The sequence below is a fragment of the Mytilus trossulus genome, chromosome 3 (assembly GCF_036588685.1).
Source record: "Mytilus trossulus isolate FHL-02 chromosome 3, PNRI_Mtr1.1.1.hap1, whole genome shotgun sequence".
Classification (NCBI taxonomy): Eukaryota; Metazoa; Mollusca; class Bivalvia; order Mytilida; family Mytilidae; genus Mytilus; species Mytilus trossulus.
In genome coordinates this window covers 50,969,153-50,992,285 of record NC_086375.1, presented here as the reverse complement: position 1 = coordinate 50,992,285, position 23,133 = coordinate 50,969,153, and the positions used below count along the sequence as shown (strand labels likewise).

The 23,133-nt window shown below is 30.3% G+C and overlaps 1 protein-coding gene across 2 annotated transcripts in view; it reads left to right on the top strand.

Annotated features, from left to right (window-relative positions):
* LOC134711760 (uncharacterized) overlaps positions 1–23,133 on the top strand; it is a 29,270-nt gene extending 6,137 nt beyond the window's left edge. Inside the window, exons 2-20 of one of the 2 annotated variants that reach the window (XM_063572624.1) lie at positions 4,308–4,369; positions 5,059–5,223; positions 6,055–6,222; positions 9,565–9,616; positions 10,960–11,098; positions 11,611–11,682; positions 12,366–12,435; positions 13,035–13,092; positions 13,711–13,734; positions 14,457–14,509; positions 15,063–15,145; positions 16,147–16,306; positions 17,040–17,098; positions 17,421–17,554; positions 18,023–18,111; positions 19,346–19,414; positions 20,626–20,679; positions 21,021–21,111; positions 21,841–23,133. In XM_063572624.1, the coding sequence (XP_063428694.1) occupies positions 4,358–4,369; positions 5,059–5,223; positions 6,055–6,222; positions 9,565–9,616; positions 10,960–11,098; positions 11,611–11,682; positions 12,366–12,435; positions 13,035–13,092; positions 13,711–13,734; positions 14,457–14,509; positions 15,063–15,145; positions 16,147–16,306; positions 17,040–17,098; positions 17,421–17,554; positions 18,023–18,111; positions 19,346–19,414; positions 20,626–20,679; positions 21,021–21,111; positions 21,841–21,911 (1,623 nt within the window). In that variant the 5' untranslated portion in view covers positions 4,308–4,357 and the 3' untranslated portion in view covers positions 21,912–23,133. The remainder of the gene's footprint in view (positions 1–4,307; positions 4,370–5,058; positions 5,224–6,054; positions 6,223–9,564; positions 9,617–10,959; positions 11,099–11,610; positions 11,683–12,365; positions 12,436–13,034; positions 13,093–13,710; positions 13,735–14,456; positions 14,510–15,062; positions 15,146–16,146; positions 16,307–17,039; positions 17,099–17,420; positions 17,555–18,022; positions 18,112–19,345; positions 19,415–20,625; positions 20,680–21,020; positions 21,112–21,840) is intronic. The other variant, XM_063572625.1, reaches the window with a different exon arrangement.

Genomic DNA, 23,133 nt, shown 5'->3' with positions numbered 1-23,133 from the left:
AGGGGGACACTTTAATTATTTCATTGTAGGGGTGAACGCAAAGGCATTTGTCTTAGATTTTTTTTTACAACATAAAATATATACTTTTATATAAAGGTATAAAGTAAAAAACAATTCTGAAACAAGTACTTGTGCCATTACTCTACCCTTTATATATATCCCTAAAACTCAAGTACATAGTCAGTGGCACACCTCTTACCATTTATCATACGAAAATTTTATGGAAATGAAGTTAGTTTTCCACAATATTAAATGTTAAAAATGGTTTGGTTCATTGGCGGATCCAGGGGGGGGGGGGGGGGGGGGTTGTTCGGAGGTAGGAACCCCCACTTTTTTTTGGACGATCAATGCGTTTGAATGGGAGCATATATTTGGATCCGCCCCTGTTTGGTTTAATATATTTTGTATTGAAAGGATAAGCAGAAGTTGTTAACAGGTCACTAATAAAATTATTGTATTAAGACTCTTTATATATTTAATTCTTTATAACAATATTTGATCATGTGTTACTGATCTGTTGATATGACTAACACTCCAATCCTCTTACAGTTAACTTTTACAGTTGATCATAACAAATCTATACTTTAGTTTCTGCTTAATTAATTTTATACAAAATGCAAGTTGTGGAAAACCAAAATGATTAAAAGAAATAATAACCAGTCTCAGGGTCATTGGCTTTTTATTCTGATTTAAAACTTGCAAATATGGCATTGGTTTGGCAAGGTTTGCAGCTTTGCACATCAGATACCAAAGTTGAAGTGGTATCTATATGTTGTATTACTTCCCTTTAGGTGTAATACCACCAAATCATGGTACGTCACATCCGGTTGCATACGAAAGTAGGTCTAAAAAAATATTCCCTTGAATTTGACCGTAGTAGGTAATTAATCCTACATTTTATTGCAGTAAAACTATTTCTGTATCATAAACATACGTCTTGGGAATTTCAAAACACCATTATTTTTTATTTGTGATTTCTATAGAAAATGTTGTAATCTTAAGGTTACATGGTGACTAAACCTTGTACACAGATAGAATAAGGGGAGAAATTTGATTGGTTAACTTCCTATGATGGTTATTTTCTTATATGCAATGAAATGTTATGTGAAACTTTTTCTATAGAACTGGACAGGATGAAACTTTACTCATGCCAAGTATTTCTTTATTTGAAACAAAGATAAATTCTGCACAATTTTTTGAAAAGTGCAAAATTAACAAAGACTAATAGGGGAAAATCAATGGTGGTATTACACCTTTACAGAATTTTTGATTAGCAAGGAAAAATCTGTTTTATATAGTAATTATTTTTTGAAAAAAAAGGGGTAATTAAGGCCTAGTTTTGGCTCAAGAAAATAAAATGTTTGATAACCATTTCAATTTGGCACATAATGCTTAAAATTGCATAGGGTCAAGAAATATAAATGAAAAACATTCAGATTTTAATCTGATGACGTCACAATTACGTCATAATATGTACTGTTTTCACAAAAACAATGAAAAATACAGAATTTTTGCAGTTTTTTTACTTTATTCCCGTTGTGGAAACATCCTGCGCAGCCAAGAAACAACAAAATAATTTAACAAATATAAAAAAGAAGATGTGGTATGATTGCCAATGAGACAACTATCCACAAAAGACCAAAATGACACAAACATTAACAATTATAGGTCACCATACACGGCCTTCAACAATGAGCAAGCCCATACTGCATATAGTCAGCTATAAAAGGCCCTGATAAGACAATTTAAAACAATTCAAGCGAGAAAACTAACGGCCTAATTTATGTAAAAAAAAATGAACGAAAAACAAATATGCAACACATAAACAAATGACAACCACTGATTTACAGGTTCCTGACTTGGGACAGGCACATACTTAAATAATGTGGCGGGGTTAAACATGTTAGCGGGATCCCAACCCTCTCCTAACCTGGGACAGTGGTATAACAGTACAACATAAGAACGAACTATAAAAATCAGTTGAAAAAGGCTTAACTCATCAGATAGACAAAAATAAAAGTGGACATGGTTTTTTCTTAGTACCTTTAGACAAGTTTTCAGTATTTTAAGAATATGTATGATAACTTTTAAATTCGCAGTAATTTTTGGGCCAAATAAGGGCCTTATTGCCCCTACTCCTTTGTTCATCTGTTGTTTCATGTTCAAAACAGCTAATGAAAAAAATTATGACTTATTTGAATTAATTTAAAAAACGAAATAGAAGTTCAAGATCAAATATATACATCTGAATCAGATTTTAAAAGTTTTAAGGCTCTATTATGATTTAACACGATATCACTTTTGATGCTATTTAATGAAATAGTGTTGGATTTAAGGTGAAAGGTTGACCAGGTCATTGATGTCTGACATAATTTGTTATAAACCACACTCAGAGTGGACATAAACGTTTGCTAAATTTCATAGTGCATTTCAATGATAGTGAATTTTAAATAAATATTTATTTTCTTTTACCTTGAGTCCTCAACAAGGTAATTAAAGTTAATTGATGAGAATTTGAAAATCCAATTAAATATGTACATTATATGATCTGTTCTACAAGGAAACATTTAAATTTTATTTGGAAATAATTTATTTTTGGAATTGACAAAATGACCTAAACATATTTAAGGTTAGGTATGTTTAAATTTTATTACCCATAATTGTTTCGTTACATTTGATACTGAATAATTATAAAAACTATGAAATTAGAGTTTGGAAGACTTATTTGTTTTCTATACCTCCTCTTATACAGTGAGGATCTAATAATGACTGAAAAGTAAGTTTAACTAATTGATAGTCACTATTTTGGGGGGATTTGGTGATATATAGTTTAAAGCAAGTTTAATATTATGTTAATTTTTATTTTCCTGCAACAGATTTTTTCTGGCTATTGCACATGATTGTGTCATCCTGTACTATTTGTCGGGTTGCTCTATGAAATCCTTCTGAGGTACAGCAACTGATTATAGTAGGACAAATGATTTCATATCAGCGGGTTAAGTATGTTGAGCTACTTTCAGTTACTCCATTCTCTTATCATTCTGATACAGTACAGCATGGTGTATATTTTTTTGGTAACACTAGTGTTTGTTTCTTATATACTGCTCATTTAGAGTGAAGTGCTTTTCCTGTGCCTTAATTTTTATATATGCTCGTTTGTAAGTTCACTGTATGATATTAATCAAATCAGCAAGTATTTTAATGACTGTTCAAAGTCTATAGTTGTCTAAATATAAAAAAAGAAGATGTGGTATGATTGCCAAGAGTCAACTCTCCACAAGAGACCAAAATGACACAGAAACAATCAGCAAAGGCCGTACCGCATAGTCAGCTTTATAAGGCCCCAAATGACAATGTAAAACAATTCTTTAAAGTCATGTTGAAATATTTATTATTTTATGAAAAACTGGGTTTTTAATCAACCATTTTATATACGAAAATGTTTGTATTAAGTCAGAAATATAACAATTGTTTTCCAATTATTTGACGTGTTTGAGCTTTTGATTTTGAAATTTGTTAACTTACAGGACTTTCTATTATCTTAATTATCTTGAAGTTCAGTATTTTTTAGTTATTTTATTCTTTGTTTGTTATGTCTGTGATGAGAACATGCAAAACATATTCTATATATTTTTTTTTTTTTTGTTAATACAAATATTAAAGACTTTTCCCCCACTGATTTTCAGGCATTTTTAAACTGACTTCATTTGTAGATTTGATAGTGTTATTTTAATCAGGTGTATGCAATTTTACTGATACTAATAGTTGTTGAGAGTAGAATATATAAGTACTAGTTGTGTCAGTAATGATAAACTCAGTTGTCTTGGATACATGAAGGAGGAGGAGAAGCCGGTCATCTTGAATTCCCTCCCAAAAAACATGCTGCAATTTGAATTCCTAAAAAATCAAGCATACTTTCACAGACCCTGAAAATAAAATACCAATACTGTAGATTCATTTATTTTCGTGGGTACCAATTTTCGTGGATAGAGGAAAAATTAAATGTTCGTTGATAATTAATTTTGTGGTTTTGGCAAAGTCTGCATACAAACCTATAGAAAATATGATATTCGTTGAGTATTTAATTTCATGGTTCACCTGTACCCACGAAATCCACTAAAATTGGTATCCAACGAATACTAATGAACCCACATTACCATGAATATATCCTACTGTGATCCTATGTCTCTGTAAGGTAACAGATCATAATTATCAGAGAGTTTTGTCATACATGTAATAAAGATAAAAGAATGATTAATTTTTGCAACTATTTTCAATATGCTATAATCTTTTCTTATTTCTTATAGACTTTTATTGTCCTGGTGATAAAAAAAAAAGATATTACTGCAGCATCAACATGAATACTGAGGTAAACATTATATAAGAAATCAATGATATAAATAATAGTAGTAATAATAATAAGTATTTATATTTTGTAATGTATGTAGTCATTATCTATGCAAAAGATGTGACTCTTGAGTATAGCAATTGTGAGAACTCACATTCTGATATTTGGTACATATCTGTACATACCTTTTCCTAAATTTTCAATAATTGAATTAGCTTTTGTTCATTCTTCAAAAATCCAAATTCATGCAATAAAATTTTGAATTTCTGAATTTACAGTATTCAATACTTATACCAGGGTAGTTTACATCATACTCAATTGTACATAGAAAAATATTTTTACATGTAAAAACATACAACTGTTTATGCTTCTCCTTCTATTAATAAAGTTTCAAGGGGGTCTCATTTGGGGGTTCTGATGCCAGATCCCACTTACTGTTTTGTCAGATTCCCGTATCTAGCTTACACTATGTACATAAGCATTTCTCATTTTTTCGTCATTTCCAGGGTCCCGCTAGACCTCATTTCCCATTTTCATGACACAATAGTTTGACTTTCACGTGTCACGCTTACAAAAAATCGTCAATCTCTGGTCACGCTTAGACCCCAATGAGACCGACTTTCAATGCTAACACCCCACATGGTCATATCAGTATATAATTTTCAATGTAAAATTTTTGTTCACTATTTGTTATTTTTTTTTCTCTGCAGAGGTTAAACAAGTTAAACATGCTGGTATTCAAACAAGCCAACATCAGAAAGATGCAGGACGCTATAAAAAGTCTGTTTGACATCTTCCATGATATACTGGAGAAAGATTTTGATTATGGTGCATACTATTGTGCAAGTGAAATACTACAAAGGTTACAGGGTGTGGTAAGGTTAATTTAACCCTTATCTAGCAGAGTTCGGCAAAAGTGGCAGTTTTCAGGATTTTACAAGCAGAATTTTGATAGGACTGACACAATTTCAGTATTTTTCAATAGAACTAATAGTGAGGACCAGTAGATTTTCTTTAAGGACCAGCAAGGAAAAAAAGATTTGGCGAACTCTGATCTAGTACCAAAGGAAGTTCGTACACATTGAAATTAAACTAATGTGGTCATTATTTGTCACCAGACATATAATGACTTTGAAGTTAACATAATAATTTAAGTTTCTTGTTAATGTTACCAAGATTGAATTATAGGTCATGTCTAACCACAAGATTGTTAAATAAGTTTCCCAAATTGTAGTTTATATATTTATTTTTTTAAATATGACAAAAAGTAAAGTCATTGAACTCTGTATTTCATATTACGCAAGAATTAAGCAATGAATAAGCTCTAATATGTGTGAACAAAGAATACTGATTGAAAAAATAAGAAATTAAACATTAGATATTATGCTTTTGGCAGGAACAGGAAAACAGAAAGGAGGCGCTATACTCATTAACTTTAGAAAACAAATGAATTTATGCTACTTTAAAAAACAAGAATATTTGAGTTATCTCCCTTTCATAGAGCAAAATTTAAGAAGGTAAATCAGTTGATCTACATTCTGAAATTTGGTTAGATAATTAACTCATTACTGACCTCCAATATTAAAAAATGAAAAACACTTATAGTCAAGATGCATTCATTAAATTGCTAATGTGAAACTAAAGCCTTGTGAATTAAAATGCATTTTACCTGCATTGAATACATTGATTATGTTTTAAATTTTTAGGACCAGAAATACTGGAAAGATATTCGTAACCTGTATTTGCATGATGAGTATTATGGTTATAGTGATGGGAACTTCTCTGACGATGAAATGAACAATCCTGCCAAGTTAATTATGGATATGTTATCTGTACTGTGTAAATGTAAAGATGGAGTCATGGAGAAAGTGGAGGTAATTTTATTCACACTTTTTATGGTACAGGATAGATATTATACTCCCACTTTTACAGTGATTACTATATTGCAGTTAACATCCATTTTGTTCAACAAGTATTTTTTCACACTTTTCTTAGGTTCTGCTGTACAGAATGACTTTTTATTTGGTCACAACTCAACAGTGACGAGTTGTATGGTGTGAACACTTATACCTACTTCCTATTTGCAGATACTTTTTAATCACACTTTTTTAAGAAACTACTGTGCATTATGATTTTATATTTGGTCAGCAGCTCATCAGTAATGCCTTGTAACATGTGAGCACCTTTGGATACCAACTTTTTGTTCTATGGTACTTTGAAATAGAAGTGGGGTATGTTTAGCACAAAAACACAGGCATTCTTGTTAAAGAGGGGTGAAAGAAAGACATTCAAACTCATTGATCGAAAATGAATTGACAATGCCATGGCTGAAAAAGACAAAGACAAAACAAACAAATAAAAAAAACAAGACACAAAGTAGAAATTAAATGACTTAGTAACATCAGGTGCATAGCTCCTTATACGCCAACACGCAGTTGCTTGCACATCGATTCGTCATGCCAAAAAAAAATTGCAAAATAAAAATTTATGAACTAAATGTTTAAAGGTAACACATATGTTGTCTATTTTTATACGACCGCAAAAATTTTAATTTTTCGTTGTATATTGCTATCATGTTGGCGTCGTCGTCTGCGTCGTCGTCGTCGTCCGAATACTTTTAGTTTTCGCACTCTAACTTTAGTAAAAGTGAATAGAAATTTATGAAATTTTAACACAAGGTTTATGACCACAAAAGGAAGGTTGGGATTGATTTTGGAAGTTTTGATCCCAACATTTTAGGAATAAGGTGCCAAAAAGGGCCCAAATAAGCATTTTCTTGGTTTTTGCACAATAACTTAAGTTTAAGTAAATAGAAATCTATGAAATTTTGAATCAAGGTTTATGACCACAATAGGAAGGTTGGGATTGATTTTTTGGAGTTTTGGTTCTAACAGTTTAGGAATTAGGGGTTAAAAAAGGGCCTAAATAAGCATATTCTTGGTTTTAGGTTAAGTAAGTAGAAATCAATTGGCGTTATCTTTCTTTGTATAGAATAGTAGTTGAATCAACTTTAATCATTGTTTTATGCAATATACAATGTATCATCATTTTTAGTACCAACTGATGAATTAAAACAATCTTTACCATTCAGTGATAACAAGTTCTTTTTATTACATTTTAATATTGTATGATGTATTTAAATGAGCAGTTATATTATTGTCAAAAAGGGCCCAAATAAGCATTATTCTTGGTTTTTGCACAATAACTTTAGTATAAGTGAATAGAAATCAATGAAATTTAAATACAAGGTTTATGACCATAAAACGAAGGTCAAGATTGATTTTGGGAGTTTTGGTCCCAACAGTTTGGGAAAAAGGGGCCCAAAGGGTCCAAAACTAAACTGTTTGATTTCATCAAAAATTAAATAATTGGGTTTCTTTGATATGCCGAATCCAACTGTGTATGTAGATTCTTAATTTTTGGTCCCGTTTTCAAATTGGTCTACATTAAGGTCCAAAGGGTCCAAAATTAAACTTAATTGGATTTTAACAAAAATTGAATCCTTGGGTTTCTTTGATATGCTGAATCTAAAAATGTACTTAGATTTTTTATTTTTTGCCCAGTTTTCAAGTTGGTCCAGATAGGGGTTCAAAATTAAACTTTGTTTGATTTCATCAAAAATTGAATAATTGGGGTTCTTTGATATGCCAAATCTAACTGTGTTAGTAGATTCTTAATATTTGGTCCCGTTTTCAAATTGGTCTTCATTAAGGTCCAAAGGGTCCAAAATTTTTGATTTAAACAAAAATTGAATTCTTGGGCTTCTTTGATATGCTGTATCTAAACATGTACTTAGTTTTTGATTATGGGCCCAGTTTTCAAGTTGGTCCAAATCAGGATTCGAAATTATTATATTAAGTATTGTGCAATAGCAAGAAATTTTCAATTGCACAGTATTCAGCAATAGCATGAAATCTTCAATTGTACAGTATTGTGCAATAGCAAGACATTTTCAATTGCACAAAATGGTTCAATAGCAAGAAATCTTCAGTTGACAGTATTGCGCAATAGCAAGAAATATCTAATTGCACAATATTGTGCAATAGCAATCAATTTTCAATTGGAGACATCTTTCTTTGTCCAGAATAGATATTTGTGCAAGAGCAAGATATTTTCAATATTCTTTGAAAATTTTAGTTATCGTTCTTTGTCCAGAATAGTAGTTGAATCAACTTAAATCATTGTTTTATACAATATACATTTTATTTTCACTTTTACTACCAACTAATAAATTAAAACAATCTTTACCATTTAGTGATAACAAGCACTTTTTTACATTTTAATATTTTATGATGTATATAAATGAGCAGTTATTGTTGCAAACTCCCTTAGAAATTTGAATTGAGATCAGTTTTGGAATAAGGGAAAGGGGGATGTGAAAACAAAATTGGGGGGGGGGAGGGGGGGGGTAAATTTTTCTCATTTCAGATTTCATAAATAAAAAGAAAATTTCTTCAAACATTTTTTTGAGAGGATTAATATTCAACAGCATAGTGAATTGATCAAAGGCAATTTTTTTTTAAATTTCATTAGACCACATTCATTCTGTGTCAGAAACCTATGCTGTGTCAACTATTTAATCACAATCCAAATGTAGAGCTGAATCCAGCTTGAATGTTGTGTCCATACTTTCCCCAACCGTTCAGGGTTCAACCTCTGCGGTCGTATAAAGCTGCGCCTTGCGGAGCATCTGGTTTATAGATGAAATGTCATTGAATAACAGTATTTGGTTTCAAAATAAAAGTTTGATTGGAGATCATGACAAAATTGGACAGTATTAAACTTGTATCTTTTACAAGATTTAAATTTGTTATACTCAGTCTAAGACATGCAGTTTTGGAGTACATTTTACAGATTACAGTTTATCTGTTTGGAATGAGATGTACTAATCGGCATTAGATTTATCAGAACCCCTCAATATTGTTGAAAATATGCCATGGGGTGATCTCAATTGCTCATTAAGGGTAAGCAGATCCTGCTCCACAATCATTTGAAGTTGACTTTTCTAGTTTATTGAATTGGTTGTTTTTCATTATTTTTTTTTGTATGGATAGAAAACCAGATATATGAGATATCCTGCCAGGATTAAATGTTTATGGCTTCTTAAGGATTCAAATTTATTCAGTTTGGTAAATATTCATTCGAAAAATTTTACTTTGCTTTATGTTTTAATAACAGCTTGGAAATTTAAAAAAAATGTTTCCTATTTTTTCCAGCAAAAGACCCAGGAAATGCAGCAGTTGGAAGCTAAACATGATGAAATGAGAAGTGAGTGATAATTATAATTTGAATAAACACAGTATGGTCCGAGACCACAATTATTTCGTAGAGCATTTTTTTTTAGAACATAAATGGAAATAAAAAAAATCCCCCTGCGCTTTCTCAAAGAAACTTTTACAGTTTGTTGTACTACTTTTGGGACAAATTATATTAAAACTATAGAAAACTTCATCGTCTTAAACTCAAAATATGGATAATTGTATCTTTAGGGAGTCTTGAAATCTTTTGACAGCTTCCAAAGTGCTATTTTTCAACCTTTTTCACCTGGACCAAATCACTTCTTTCCTTAAAAGTTCTAGACCCAAAATTTTTTACGGTATAATTTCACCCCTCTACTTGCAATTTGAGGCATTAAACATGGAGAAATAAATTTGGAAGGGGTATAAAAATTAGTGGCAAGTAACCCACTGTCAACACTAGGGACTATATTTGTGAACAACGAAAATCAAGGGACGACAATTGTGATCTCGGACCTACGGTATTTGGTTTAACACACGACTTATTGTTTATCCTAGTTTCCTAGTTTATGGTATTTAAATTAAAGAAAAGGAAAAGATTAAAAACAGAACTTGATGCTATGTCAGTATTATGTATTGTAAGATCAGAAAATTTTGTGAAATTTTTTTTGGCAATTGTTGAAAAACAGACACAAATTCAAGATTGGTAACTGTGAATTCAAGATTGGTAACTGTGAATTTAGAATATGCAGAATACAAAAAATACATTGAAAATTCAAAACTGCAAGTTTTTATTTTTTGTCAAATTTATCCTGTTGCAATTTTAGCAATAGTGAAATCATCTTATATCCTTATCCTTCTACAAAGAAGACATGTTTTATAACTATCTCATTGATATCCATCTGTCTCTGTCTTTTTTCTTCTTATTATTATATTAATCTGTTTATCATGTTAGAATTTGGTGTTTCTTCACAGTAGATGATAACTGCCATTTCTAAATAGTTCCAGGAAGATCTCCTACTAACCATATTTGAATAGAGGCAAACTTGAAAAAATTACTGCATAATACATTTAGTTTTTATGATTTTTTTTCTATTTTTAATGGGAAAACTTTGCTATAATCTATACAAAATCGTAACGTCCTCCAGATAATGCATGAAATATTTGCAACCAACAATCATGTACAGACAAAACTGGAATTGATTAGTAAAAATCTGCTTCAAGCACTCAATCAGCATGCAGTGCAAACTTTTCATGCCATATATCTTGCCAGCTTTTAGAGCTAAATATAGATCTGTTGTTTTTTTTGTTTTTTTTATAAAACAATAATATCAGAATGAACTTTACTCCATTTTAAAAATTTGTGCTTTGTAGATAAAACAACTGATTTGTATCAACAGTTACTGGACGAGAAGAGGGAGAATGCTGATAGAAAGATGGAATTTGCTAAGTTACAGGGAAAAGTTAACCTAATGGAAAGAATGGTGGAAGAGAAAACAAATAAAATCACAGAGTAATTACACCATTTGAAATTGTATGAAGTTGTTTGAATGTGAAATTTATTAGGTTTATCTACCTTAAAAATATTTTATTACTGCTGTTAGTAGTTTAACAATGATTCAGTTGTATTTATATGACTTACATCCTTTGAAGAGTTTATTAACAATAAGTTGACAATTGGACATCTACTTTTGCCAAGATCCATTACTGTTAAAAAAACCACTGAGGTTATGATTTCAAATCCTGTACGTGGATGGAGTTCTCCAATCTTCATTTATTAGGATTGTTAGTTCTTTTAAAGGTAGTAGTTCCTCTTTGACACTCAAGCATCCTCCCCAAAAAAATCTTACTGCCACAAAAAATTACCCAACACAATAGTGCTGAAAGTGGCTTTAAACACCAAACAATCAATATATCAATATAAAATTTATTTTATTTAGGTAAAAAAAAATTTGCAGAAATATCAGCATTGTATATCATGAAGTGCTTAAAAATGAGATCAACAGAGCACTTTTTATATTGTAGGCTACTGAAAGACAAAACTGTGCAACTATCTGTAAAAGAAAAGGAGAAATTGTTAGAAAATGCAAATAAAAAGTAAGTTTCTAGTATGAGCATTGAATTCATTGCATGTGGGATACTTTCATAGAATTTGAGAATTTTGAATAAAAATAAATATACAATATATGTCAATGAAACAGCAGTCTTAAAACAGAATAAATTTATAAAAGACATCTAAGGATTTCATGTTGCTACAAGAAACAATCGTTAAAAACGTATTGATAAGTACCAGTGAAGCCATTTGTTAAGCTCAGAATTGTCAACCACTGATTTGCCATGATTTCCAAATTCAAATTAAGACAAAGGAAGCAAAATTTTTGTCTACGATAACCTCTGACTTGGAACAGGCAAATTAATATATTGGAGGGTTTAATCACTATTTTACTACCCCCCCCCCCCCCCCCCCCCCTCTTTTAATCATATACACATCCTTATGAACTTTTTATTTATGAAGCACATTCAGCAGCAACTGCTTATGCAGTATGTATCTCCTAGTTGATACCCTATTCCAGGGCTTGGATTTACTATGGAGAGTTCCTCTGTAGAGGGTTGCTGCTTATAAGGAAGCCATAATGGTACGATTGTAGTCATCTTTCCAGAAATTTCAATTCCATCCTCAAGATTTGATTGGTTGTTTTTTAAGAATATTTGTGTCACAGATGACTATTCATAACCTTGTAAGAAACTTTACTTGTATGTGTGTTTGTTTGTTTGTTAAGGATTGATGAATTAGAGGAAGAAATAATGGAGATGAAAGCCAGTAAACAGAGAGCTACACGGAGGATGTCAGTAAGTTGTCAGCCAATTCCACTGGTTCTGTTTTCTTAATTTGTAACATGTCAATGTTGTCAATGAATTGTGACTTTATATAAATCAATTCTGTGACCTCTGAGAAATGGGACTTGATGCAGAGCTGTTACTTTTATACTTTAATTAAATAGCTTTGTGTAAAGCAGAACTTTGATTTCGAGAAATATGATTCAAAGTAAACCAGTTCTGGGATCTCTATGAAATATTACTTCAATAACTGATAAGTCACAATGAAAAAAATAGGTTTTTTGGCTACTGAAAAGTTGCTGAAAGTATGGGAAAATAATCATAGTTCAAAAATATATTGCCCAATTATTTGTTTATTTTAATCACATATTTTTTTTACAACATTGTTATAAGTAAAAAGTTATTTATTGTGTAAGTATAGGAATACAAAAGTTATCCTGCTATTTTATTTTTGAAAAAGACAAAAATATTTCAAATTCAAGATGGTGATGTCAGAGTAAAACACAATAAAAAGACTTTTTCTCCTTTAAGATTAATCATAAAGAATGAATTAAATGGCTGAATTCTGAGAAGTTTTATAATTTGACAGATGCCTAATTATTATCTTGCAGTGTATAGATGATCAAAACAAGATTTTAAAATTAAAACAAGAAAGAACAAGCTTTGGAGGTAAGAAATAGTTTATTTAAAAAAAATACTACTTTGTTAATTGATATTAAAGTTAAAATTTTAAGTACAAATGTATTTTTATAATTGTTAACATTTTCAACTTATACTGCATAAAAATAACTCTTCACAGATACCTGGCTGATAATTTTGTTTCCAAGTTAATAAAGTGTGAAGTTGAAAGTTTCCTCTCTAGGAATTCAATATCCCCCTATTTTGATCACAGAACATTTTGGATAGTAGGTTTGCATCCAAGGGTTTTCACATGCTTTACAGTTAAAAAAAATGCTCAAAATCATTCTGTTTTGAAAATATATCCAAAACTTGTTGTCTTTGATGTCTTGCATTCACTCTCTTGAAGATATTTGTTTTACATAACAGTAAATCTTTTGAAATATCCATTGTTGAACTTAATTATGGCTTTTTGATATTTTATGATCTATTTGGCCCAAAGTGTACCTTGTCCCTTGTCAAAACTGGAAAATTATCCTTTTTTTCAAAATAATTGTTAGAATTTAAATTCGTGCAATCAAGAACAACTAATTGAGATATTTCTTATGATTATCAGGGAATATATTGTGGATTGCATATAATTATAATTATGTATCTTCTGTTTATCAGAGGATTGTGTGGATGGCGACTTAGGTAAACACAAACTATACAATAACAAATTTATCTTACATTCATGGCTTTTCATTATACTTGATATGTCTACTTATACCTTTTCTTTCTTAGTAGGACTTCTTTTTCTTCATTGCTAGTTATGTCGTTTAAAATCTTCTAACTTCAGATGCTTTATGGAGCTTTCTATATAGTTTGAAATTTAGCTTATTGTAGAACACCCTGCACTGATATATGAATGTTTGTCTCTTTTAGTTTTACAAAGTCCATTACAGTTATTATTATTATTAAACTTAGTCTTTATAGTGTAGCACTTCTTATAGCTTAGTATAACTATTTTATATTATCTGCTGGCTTCCTTTATACATATAGAATTTAAAGTTACATGAAAAAATTTTTAAAACCCACAATCTCTACTATTTCTAAAAACTTAGTACAATTTTAACTCTGTATTTTCATAGTTCTTAACATGAACATTCTCAGCCGGAATAAAAGATAAGATTTTTATGATTTTGATCATTAGGGCTTTTATGGAATTAAAGATGTTAGTTGTTCATTTTGAACAAAGACTTTTTGTAATAAGGTTATTATTAATTATATGATTAAATATATAGTTCAAGAAAAAAAGGAAAATGGAGACTAACCAGGTTTAGTTTATTTGTTAAGATAGATGTCTTGTTGTTTTTGTGTATGAAAGAAATATGTTATGTGTATGAATTAATTCACTGTTTTCTTTTTGTTTTTAGGAGGTTCAGATGAAGTACAACAATTAAAAAGAGAAATCTATGTAAAAGATAAGGTATTAAACGAGTATTCATTACTTAACACAATCTTTTGGTTATACTTGAAATTGAACTTCAATTTTATTTTCTGACAATTTCATGTAAATTTTCTTTTACTACTTGATTAAAAAGTATTACAAAGGATTTTGTCTGATGCTTGGTCCGTTTCTGTGTGTGTTACATTTCAGTGTTGTGTCATTGTTCTCCTCTTATATTTAATGTGTTTCCCTCGGTTTTAGTTTGTTACCCTGTTTTTGTTTTTTGTCCATGGATTTATGAGTTTTAAACAGCGGTATACTACTGTTGCCTTACATAATTTAAGATAAAGCTGAACTTTGTAAATGACTTGTTTTTGTAAAGTTTTGTACAGATTTTGAAATTATAAAATGTTGTTGGAAATGCCTAAAACAAACTACAGTAATAATGATCATACACTACATGTATGGTTGATAATCTAGACAGAGCATTATCATATTTCAAACCTTAAAGTTTCATCATGTTTCTTGTTCCATGAATTCATTGCTTCAAAGAGGATTATATTACTTCTTATAATTTTTCTATTTACTACAGGATATAGCACATTTAGAGGATCAGTTTTACTCAGAACAAAAAGTAGTCTTGGGTATAATTGGTGGGATCAGAACTGATGTCAAGTAAGTCATGGTATTTTCCACATTTATAGATACATTTTGTATAAGTAGATGTGGTATGATTGCCAAAGAGACAACTCTCATCCAAGTCACAATTTGTAAAAGTAAACCATTATAAGTCTAAGTACAGTCTTCTACATGGAGCCTTTGCTCACATCGAACAACAAGCTATAAAGGGCCCCAAAAAATGACAGGTGTAAAACAATTGAAACGGGTAAACCAATGGTCTAATCTATGAAAAAAACTAGAAACAAGAAACATTTATGAACCACATCAACAAACAACAGGTACCAACCTTACCCTAATCTGGAACAATAGTGTAACATCACAACATAGAAAGACAAACTATAAAATATCCAAAAAAATGGCCTAACTCAATAAGCTATTTAAACATCCGTAACTTTCAAATGTTTAAGTGTTTCTGATAAATTGTAATAAAAAAAAAACGCTTTTGACAAACAAAAGTTACGCCCTTCTGTTTTCATTTGCAAGTACTTGGTCAAGCACCACTGCTGGTGGACTGTTGGTTCACTAGGGTATCATCTCAGAAGTAAGTGTTTAGGTCCAGACATGATTTATAACATATCATTTTAACTCACCTACAACTCTTTTCTCAATAGATCTTACAATTAAAATTGATCAGAAATTATGCTGAAATGTGTATGACTTATGAGATTTTTTGTGAAAATAGCCAGAGGCCCACAGGGACTTCCAAAGCCCTAGACAACTGGTCTATCTAGCGGTCAACCAACAGTCTTCATCATTCAAGGTTCTAAATATAATATCTCAAGTATCAGACCCACATTAGTTTGAGAATTGACATGAATTGTATCTAGTATAGGTTTGGCTCAGAAAAACGTTTAGTTGTGACAATTATGTGTAAGACCCTTTACTTTTTAAGTTTTTGCTGTACAGGCATATAAACAGCTGATGCTATTTATTTGTAATAAAGTTAAGTGTGGTTTTGCTGCACACATTTGCAATATAATTTTCTTATTTTACAGTATTTTGAGTGAAAAGTTTTACATAGAAGAAGAACATATAAGAGATCCAGACTTTGTTAAATTGACAAAATACATAGACAAGATTTATAATAGTGCTACTGAGGGAAGGCTTGCTATCATAAAGAACATGTTACCACCACATTATACATACTATGACAAGGTAATTTAAACCTTACTTTAAATAACTTATCAAATAGAAGATATATAAGGTTCTACTAAGCCAGGAAGAAAGACAGAAAATGGGACATTCAAAACTCATAAGTCAAAGGAAACTGACGATGACATGACCATTTTTAGCTCACCAGGCACAAAGGGCCAAGTGAGCTTTTCCCATCACTTTGCGTCCGTCGTCCATCATCGTCCAGCGTCGTTTGCTTTTACAAAAATCTTCTCCTCTGAAACAACTGGACCAAATTAAACCAAACTTGGCCACAATCATCATTGGAGTATCTTGTTTAAAAATGTGTACTGTGACCTGGTCAACCAACCAAGATGGCCGCCATGGCTAAAAATATAACATAGGGGTAAAATGCAAATATTTTATGATCTATGTCAGTGGCGGAGGTTTTATTTGACCTTGACCTAATTTTCACGGTTCATTGATCAGTGTTAAGTTTTTGTGTTTTGGTCTGTTTTTCTTAAACTGTAAGCAAAAGGTCAACTATATTTGTTGTATGGAAAAATTGTTTATAGCTGTAAATGTCTGCCTGGAATGGTTCATCTGACCTTGACCTCATTTTCACGGTTCATTGGTCAATGTTTAGTTTTCTTGGTTAATGTTAAGTTTTTGTGACAGTTGTAATAAAGCTTTATATTTAGGACTATCAACATAACATCAATGATTAGTAAAGTAGGAGAGACATTTCAGTGTGTGCACTCTTGTTTTTTTCTAGGAACTTAAAGTTAGAAAATTAAGAAGATTGTCTAAAGCAGCATCAGTACCTCATATGATGTAAGTTGATTTAAAAACAAACTTATTTATTATTATTATTGAAGGTTACTACAAAAATGTGACTGGATATATAAGATATTAATGAATTATCCTTTGGTCAGATCTTTTCCTTTTATATATTTACCCCATACATGGAAAATTTATTCCCTTTTATTTGATAAATGCAAAACTATGTAAAATGTACACTGAGTTAGGGATGGGTTATTTCTTTTTTTAAATGGCATCAATGGTGTCATTTTTGTATCAACCTCTTTTTTATACATTTGTTGTTCAGTTATCTATAATTTTCTTGTCTATTCCCCAAACATGAATATGTGCACAGACCTCCAGACATTAATAGGACACCACTACCTACAATTGGTGCTGCACTGGGAACCTTAGGTAGTAAGACCAGCAATGGACAAATTACCAGTATACCAGAAACACCTACTCCAACAAGAAAATTAGATGTTGTTTGTATGTATTAAAAATAAACTTAATATATTGATATTTTCTCTTAACAGTATTTTACAACTTTCCCATTTGTGAAATTCATTGGTGTCAAATGTCATCCCCATATATCCTACATATGTTTTTTTGAATTTGAAATTTCCCATGAAGACTATACTTTGTCTTAAGTCTTTTTGACAGATAGATCAAACCTATTTCTATTCTTTAGTTACAAGGTCATGATTTACAATGTAAATTCAAACACTTACTGTAAATTCAGAAGTTTTTAATATTGAGTTTTTTGAAAAATTAACTTCAAGATTAACTATTGCAATTTCAGTAAAATTTGATTACAAATACATGTATCATATTAATATTATGAGTTATTATTATTGCAATACTATCCCCATCACAGTATTGGCATTTATTTATAAAACATTGCAATAGTTTTTCAAGCTTTGACTTATTATTGACGTAGTTTTTATTACATTACAGGTGAGAATCCAGTGATAATTAACCCTAGTACAGGTAGAATCAACAGTATGGTATACCTCATGCACTTCCCTCATATGGCACAAAATTTTGTAAGTAGTCCCCACAAATGTAAACATCATATAATATAAGAAAGCAGTTTTATAAGCTTATTATCTTCTTTAACTGTAACTTTAAGTAAAATATTGCAAACATTTTAAAAAGAAAATTTTGAAATGTTGTGCTCTTACAAAATTTAAATCATTATGATAAATTAAGCATGTTTCCTTCAGTGCTGTTTTATATTTTTTTTTTTTATGATTTACCAAGAAAAGCAAATGTTAAGACTGATTCAATACAGTTCTAATTTTCCTCTATCGAGATTTTTTCATACATACTAGTATCTATTTCACCTAAGATGTATCAATAAAATGTTGGAAATAAGTTTACTTTTAATGAAATAAAAAAAAAACCAGCGGCACATTTAAGAAAAGTATCACCTTAAGCATGGCAGACATGAATAGTTCATTAAATAAATTTGTGTTAGATGATCCCAAGTACATATTTTTTATATTGGATACAAATTTGATGAAGTCTGACAAAGATTTGTGAAGGCAAAAGTTTCTACTAGAGAAGCATATATTGGCTTTAAGGGCATATGATACAGTTTTGATCCTGTATTTACATTTTGATAAAAAAGACTATTTTTTACCTGATTTAATCAAATATGTAATAAAAAGTATACCTTCATGTGCTACTTTTTGAATAAAATAAAATCAAAATTTTGTATATTTGCTTAAAATTCAGATTTGTGGCAATTATTTTCCTTTTCGAAAGAAAGACATAACTTTTTTGTTTTGACAAAGATAAACACATATTGTTTTTTTGTTAGATAATTTGTAATTTCTGTATTTTTTAAGTATCCTAAAAAAATTATACATTTTCTATTCAGAAATAACTCATATTTACCAAATGTTCATGAATGTAGAAAAAACATCATTTTTTGCTGTATATTTATCAAATTTAAAAAAATTGCACTTTTTTCCTGAAAATTGGCACACATAAGTTTCTCACGTAATCAAACCTAATAGCATTTTAAAAAAGAGGGGTCCATGAACTCGTTTTCAACTTAAATAAGTTTGAATGATTAAAATCAGTCAAAAACTGAGTCTTTTCCCAATAATTCATAGTTTGACGTCTCGAAAATAACAATTTACTGTAGCAACGTGATTACTTCCCCTGTAACTGTATCGTATGCCCTTTAAAGGCATCATTATGTGTTAAAAGTGACGTTGTTTTTGAGATAATTATTAAGATTCCTTTATATTAGATCTCCTTCTTTTCCAGGTCCTAGATCATTGGAAAAAATTTAAAGAATATGATACAGATAATGATTCAACATTAGATCTTCTAGAGGTAAAAATCTATAGAAAATATGGCTGTCTTGTAAAAATAATATACACAATAATTTGGAACTGAAGAAAACGAAGTATAGTGATTTGATTTACAGGATAAATACAAAATATTGTTATATACAATTGTCAAAAATATAAAATGTAATATACTGCAGCTGTGCTATTTGAGCAGTCAAAATGCATTGACTGTATATCTATATGTGATATACAGTCACTGACCGTATATCACCTTGTTTATGACGTTGACAATTCGTTTCCATAGAGTTTTATTTATGACGTCAATAAAACATACAGGTACCCGGCAATTTTACGTTGTCCGCTCACAATTTAAAAATGAAGGTTTTTAGTCTTTTTACCCTGAATACTTCATTTTGAACAGTTACAAGAGTTGCAGTATATAAAGAATAACCATACATTGTCTCAAATATCAATCTGTTATTTGTACTCGCCTCGAAACAGGTGGAAATGCTAGACACAGCATCGCTTTCTACCCGTTTCTAAGTCTGTACAAATAACATTGATATTTCGAGACCATGTATGGTTATTCTGTATTTATCCACTGTAGTATACTTAAATAAACTCATCATAGATACCAGGACTAAATTTTATATATACGCCAGATGCGCTTTTCGTCTACAAAATACTCATCAGTGATGCTCGAATCCAAAATAGTTTTTAAAAAAAAGCCAAAATAAAATACGAAGTTGAAGAGCATTGAGTTCCAAAATTCCTAAAAGTGTTGCCAAATACAGCTAAGGTAATCTATGCCTGATTCATGTCAGCACAAAAAATTGCTGACTACTGGGCTTGTGATACCTACAGCTTCCAGTGAGAGAAAACATAATAAAATTGATTATCGCTATTTTGTGCATTTTTCCTTTGATCTTTTTTTGTGATAATTTTCATATCATGCTTCTCACTTGAGATGGAAAAATTATCGCTAGAAACTAAGGAGGCCTCATAGCGTTGCTTAAGTAATTGACATTGAAATTGACAACTTTGTCATAGGTAAAATAGCGATAAACAGATTATCATTGGTCATCTCAACTTGATAGCTTTTCTCACTTTAGCTGTATCAGCTCAAGCAAGAAAATCAATCTCGTTGAGATAATCAATGACAATGTATAATCATAAACTTGTGACTTTTCCCTTTTGCATATTAAAAAAAATTATAATAAATTAGCTAAGACTTTCTAATTATTTCTTCTTTAGGTGACAAAAATTTTGCAAAACATAGGCTGCCAGTATACTCCAGACCAAATTGAGGTAATTCAGTAATGATTTGTTCTGTATCACCAAGACATAAGTACACATGACATATTTATTTGACAATCACAGTACAGTTTACCATTGTAATTAACACATAAAAGTTTTTATTATAACTTTTAAGATATGTTTGAACATAAATGAGATAGTGAGGGTAGCGCATTACTAGGGTATGATGGTTACGACATCTATAAAACACTTCAGATAAAATGAATATAAAATAAGCCCAGTTTACATTGTAATCAGCAGCAAATGTTACCTAATTAATCACACAATTTTGAAAACAGGATGCAATTTGGGTATTGTAGCATAATTTGAATAACAATTTATTGTCTTTTCAGGAAGCAATAGAAGAAGTAGACAGGGACAATTCACATACACTGGACTTCTTTGAATATTTACTAGTCGTAGATAAAATCACAAAAAAATCAGGTAATAAATCATAAGTACAATAACATTTCCAGTAAGTTATGTGTGAAAACCTGAAAAGTTTTGAAAAATTAATATTGTTTTTCCTTATAACTAATTCCTATAAAGGGAAATAACTCATTGTATCCAATTATGATTTGTAATTGACTCAAGTTTTCTTTTAAATTACTCTCTTTAAAGATCTACAAGTATTGTCTTGATAATCTGTTGACTGTATGCTATTGCAAATATGTTTAATCAAGTAGAATAAAAACTAAGCATAATTTCCATGACAAAGCATGCTAAATATTGTATAAGAGAGGTGGAGTATACATCATCAAAACAGTAACTTAAAAACAATAGACATTTACAAATATACTCATCTTAGATACCAGGACTAAACTTTATATATACGCCAGACATGCAATTTCGTCTACAAAACACTCATCAGTGACACTCGAATCCAAAAAAGTGAAATAGGCCAAATAAAGTACGAAGTTGAAGAACATTGAGAACATACATGATATATAATATGACAAGCTCTTTATTTGCCTTTATTTGAGACCTAATATCATCATGTTATTCTCCCAATAACAAAAAAGCATGACAATATGACATAAATGAACCCCTTATAAAGATCCTGACTATACATTACACAGGATTCCAGTCTTGGAATAATCAAAGGGACTTGCAATCAGACCATAAAAACACTTTAGTTTATTACTTTGATATAAATTTCATTTTTTTTTGCAGGAAAGGGTAAATTATTTCAATCTGGCCTAAAACAGAATCAGGAGGCATCTAAAGCTTGTGTTATACAGTGAATGTTCATTTCAGTATTAGTGCTCATAAGAGTAGATCCCAAGATATCTGTGATAATAAGCCTGTTTAGTCGAATCCCATTATGACTTGGTTAGAAAAGGAAGTTAACTTGCTGTTTGACAGGAGTTGTGTGAAAAAATACTTACCTCAAGTAAACCAGATAATTTGGTAAATTATGATTCACCCAGATAACAACAGTTATATTAAACTCGCACAAAAGTACCATATCTTATTCTGCTTAACTTTAAAAGACACTTTATTTTATCTTATAATGTTAAATTCCAATATATCAGAAAATCATTTTGTTAAACTACACAGATAATAATATCTTTATATTATAAAATAATTTACTTTATCTCTATTTTGCCAAAGATTTACACTCAAATTCCCAGACAGTGTTTTACAAAGTAAGGTCAACTGCATACAGACAATTGTTTTCTTTGTCTGAAAAAAGTAAAATAACAAAAATACTGAACTCCAAATAAAATTCAAAATGGAAAGTCCCGAATCAATTGGGCAAAATCAAAAGTGCAAACACATCAAAAGAATGGACAAGAACTGTCATGTTACTGACTGGGTAGAAATGTAGAAAATGGTAGTTTAACCTGGTTTTATAGCTAGCTAAACTTCCCACTTATGACAATTGCATAAAATTCCATTATATTGACAACAATAAAGTATTCAATATATAAATGTTAAGACATTTTTGACAATTTAAATTATTGTCAAAAAGAAAATACAAATTTTTACTATTCCTTAAAGATACATTGGCATTCAGAGCCTCACTGATAATGAATTTTAGTAAAGATTATCATTGATATTTACTGACCATTTTAATTAATTTTCGTGGTGGAATACCAATTTTTGAAATATTTACTACCTGATTATATCTCAGTTAGTCCATTTCTTTTGGTATTTTATAAGAAGCAAATCTAACTGTTGATAAACTTTCCCACTTAAGGATGGAGGTATAATTGATGCCAAACATGGCCTTACATTACATATACATGTACTTTCCATTTGAAACTGACAAAACTATTATTGTTGTTTAAAGGTTTGTAAGGTCGAGGTAGTTTTCATAGAATGTGTTTTATTTGAATGTATTTGTGAAGAAGGTAGTATGTTTGGTTTGAATGTATTATTACAATGTTCCAGATAGTTTTCATAGAGTATGTTCTGTTTGAAAGTATTTTTGTACAAGGTAGTTTCATAGAGCATTTTTGT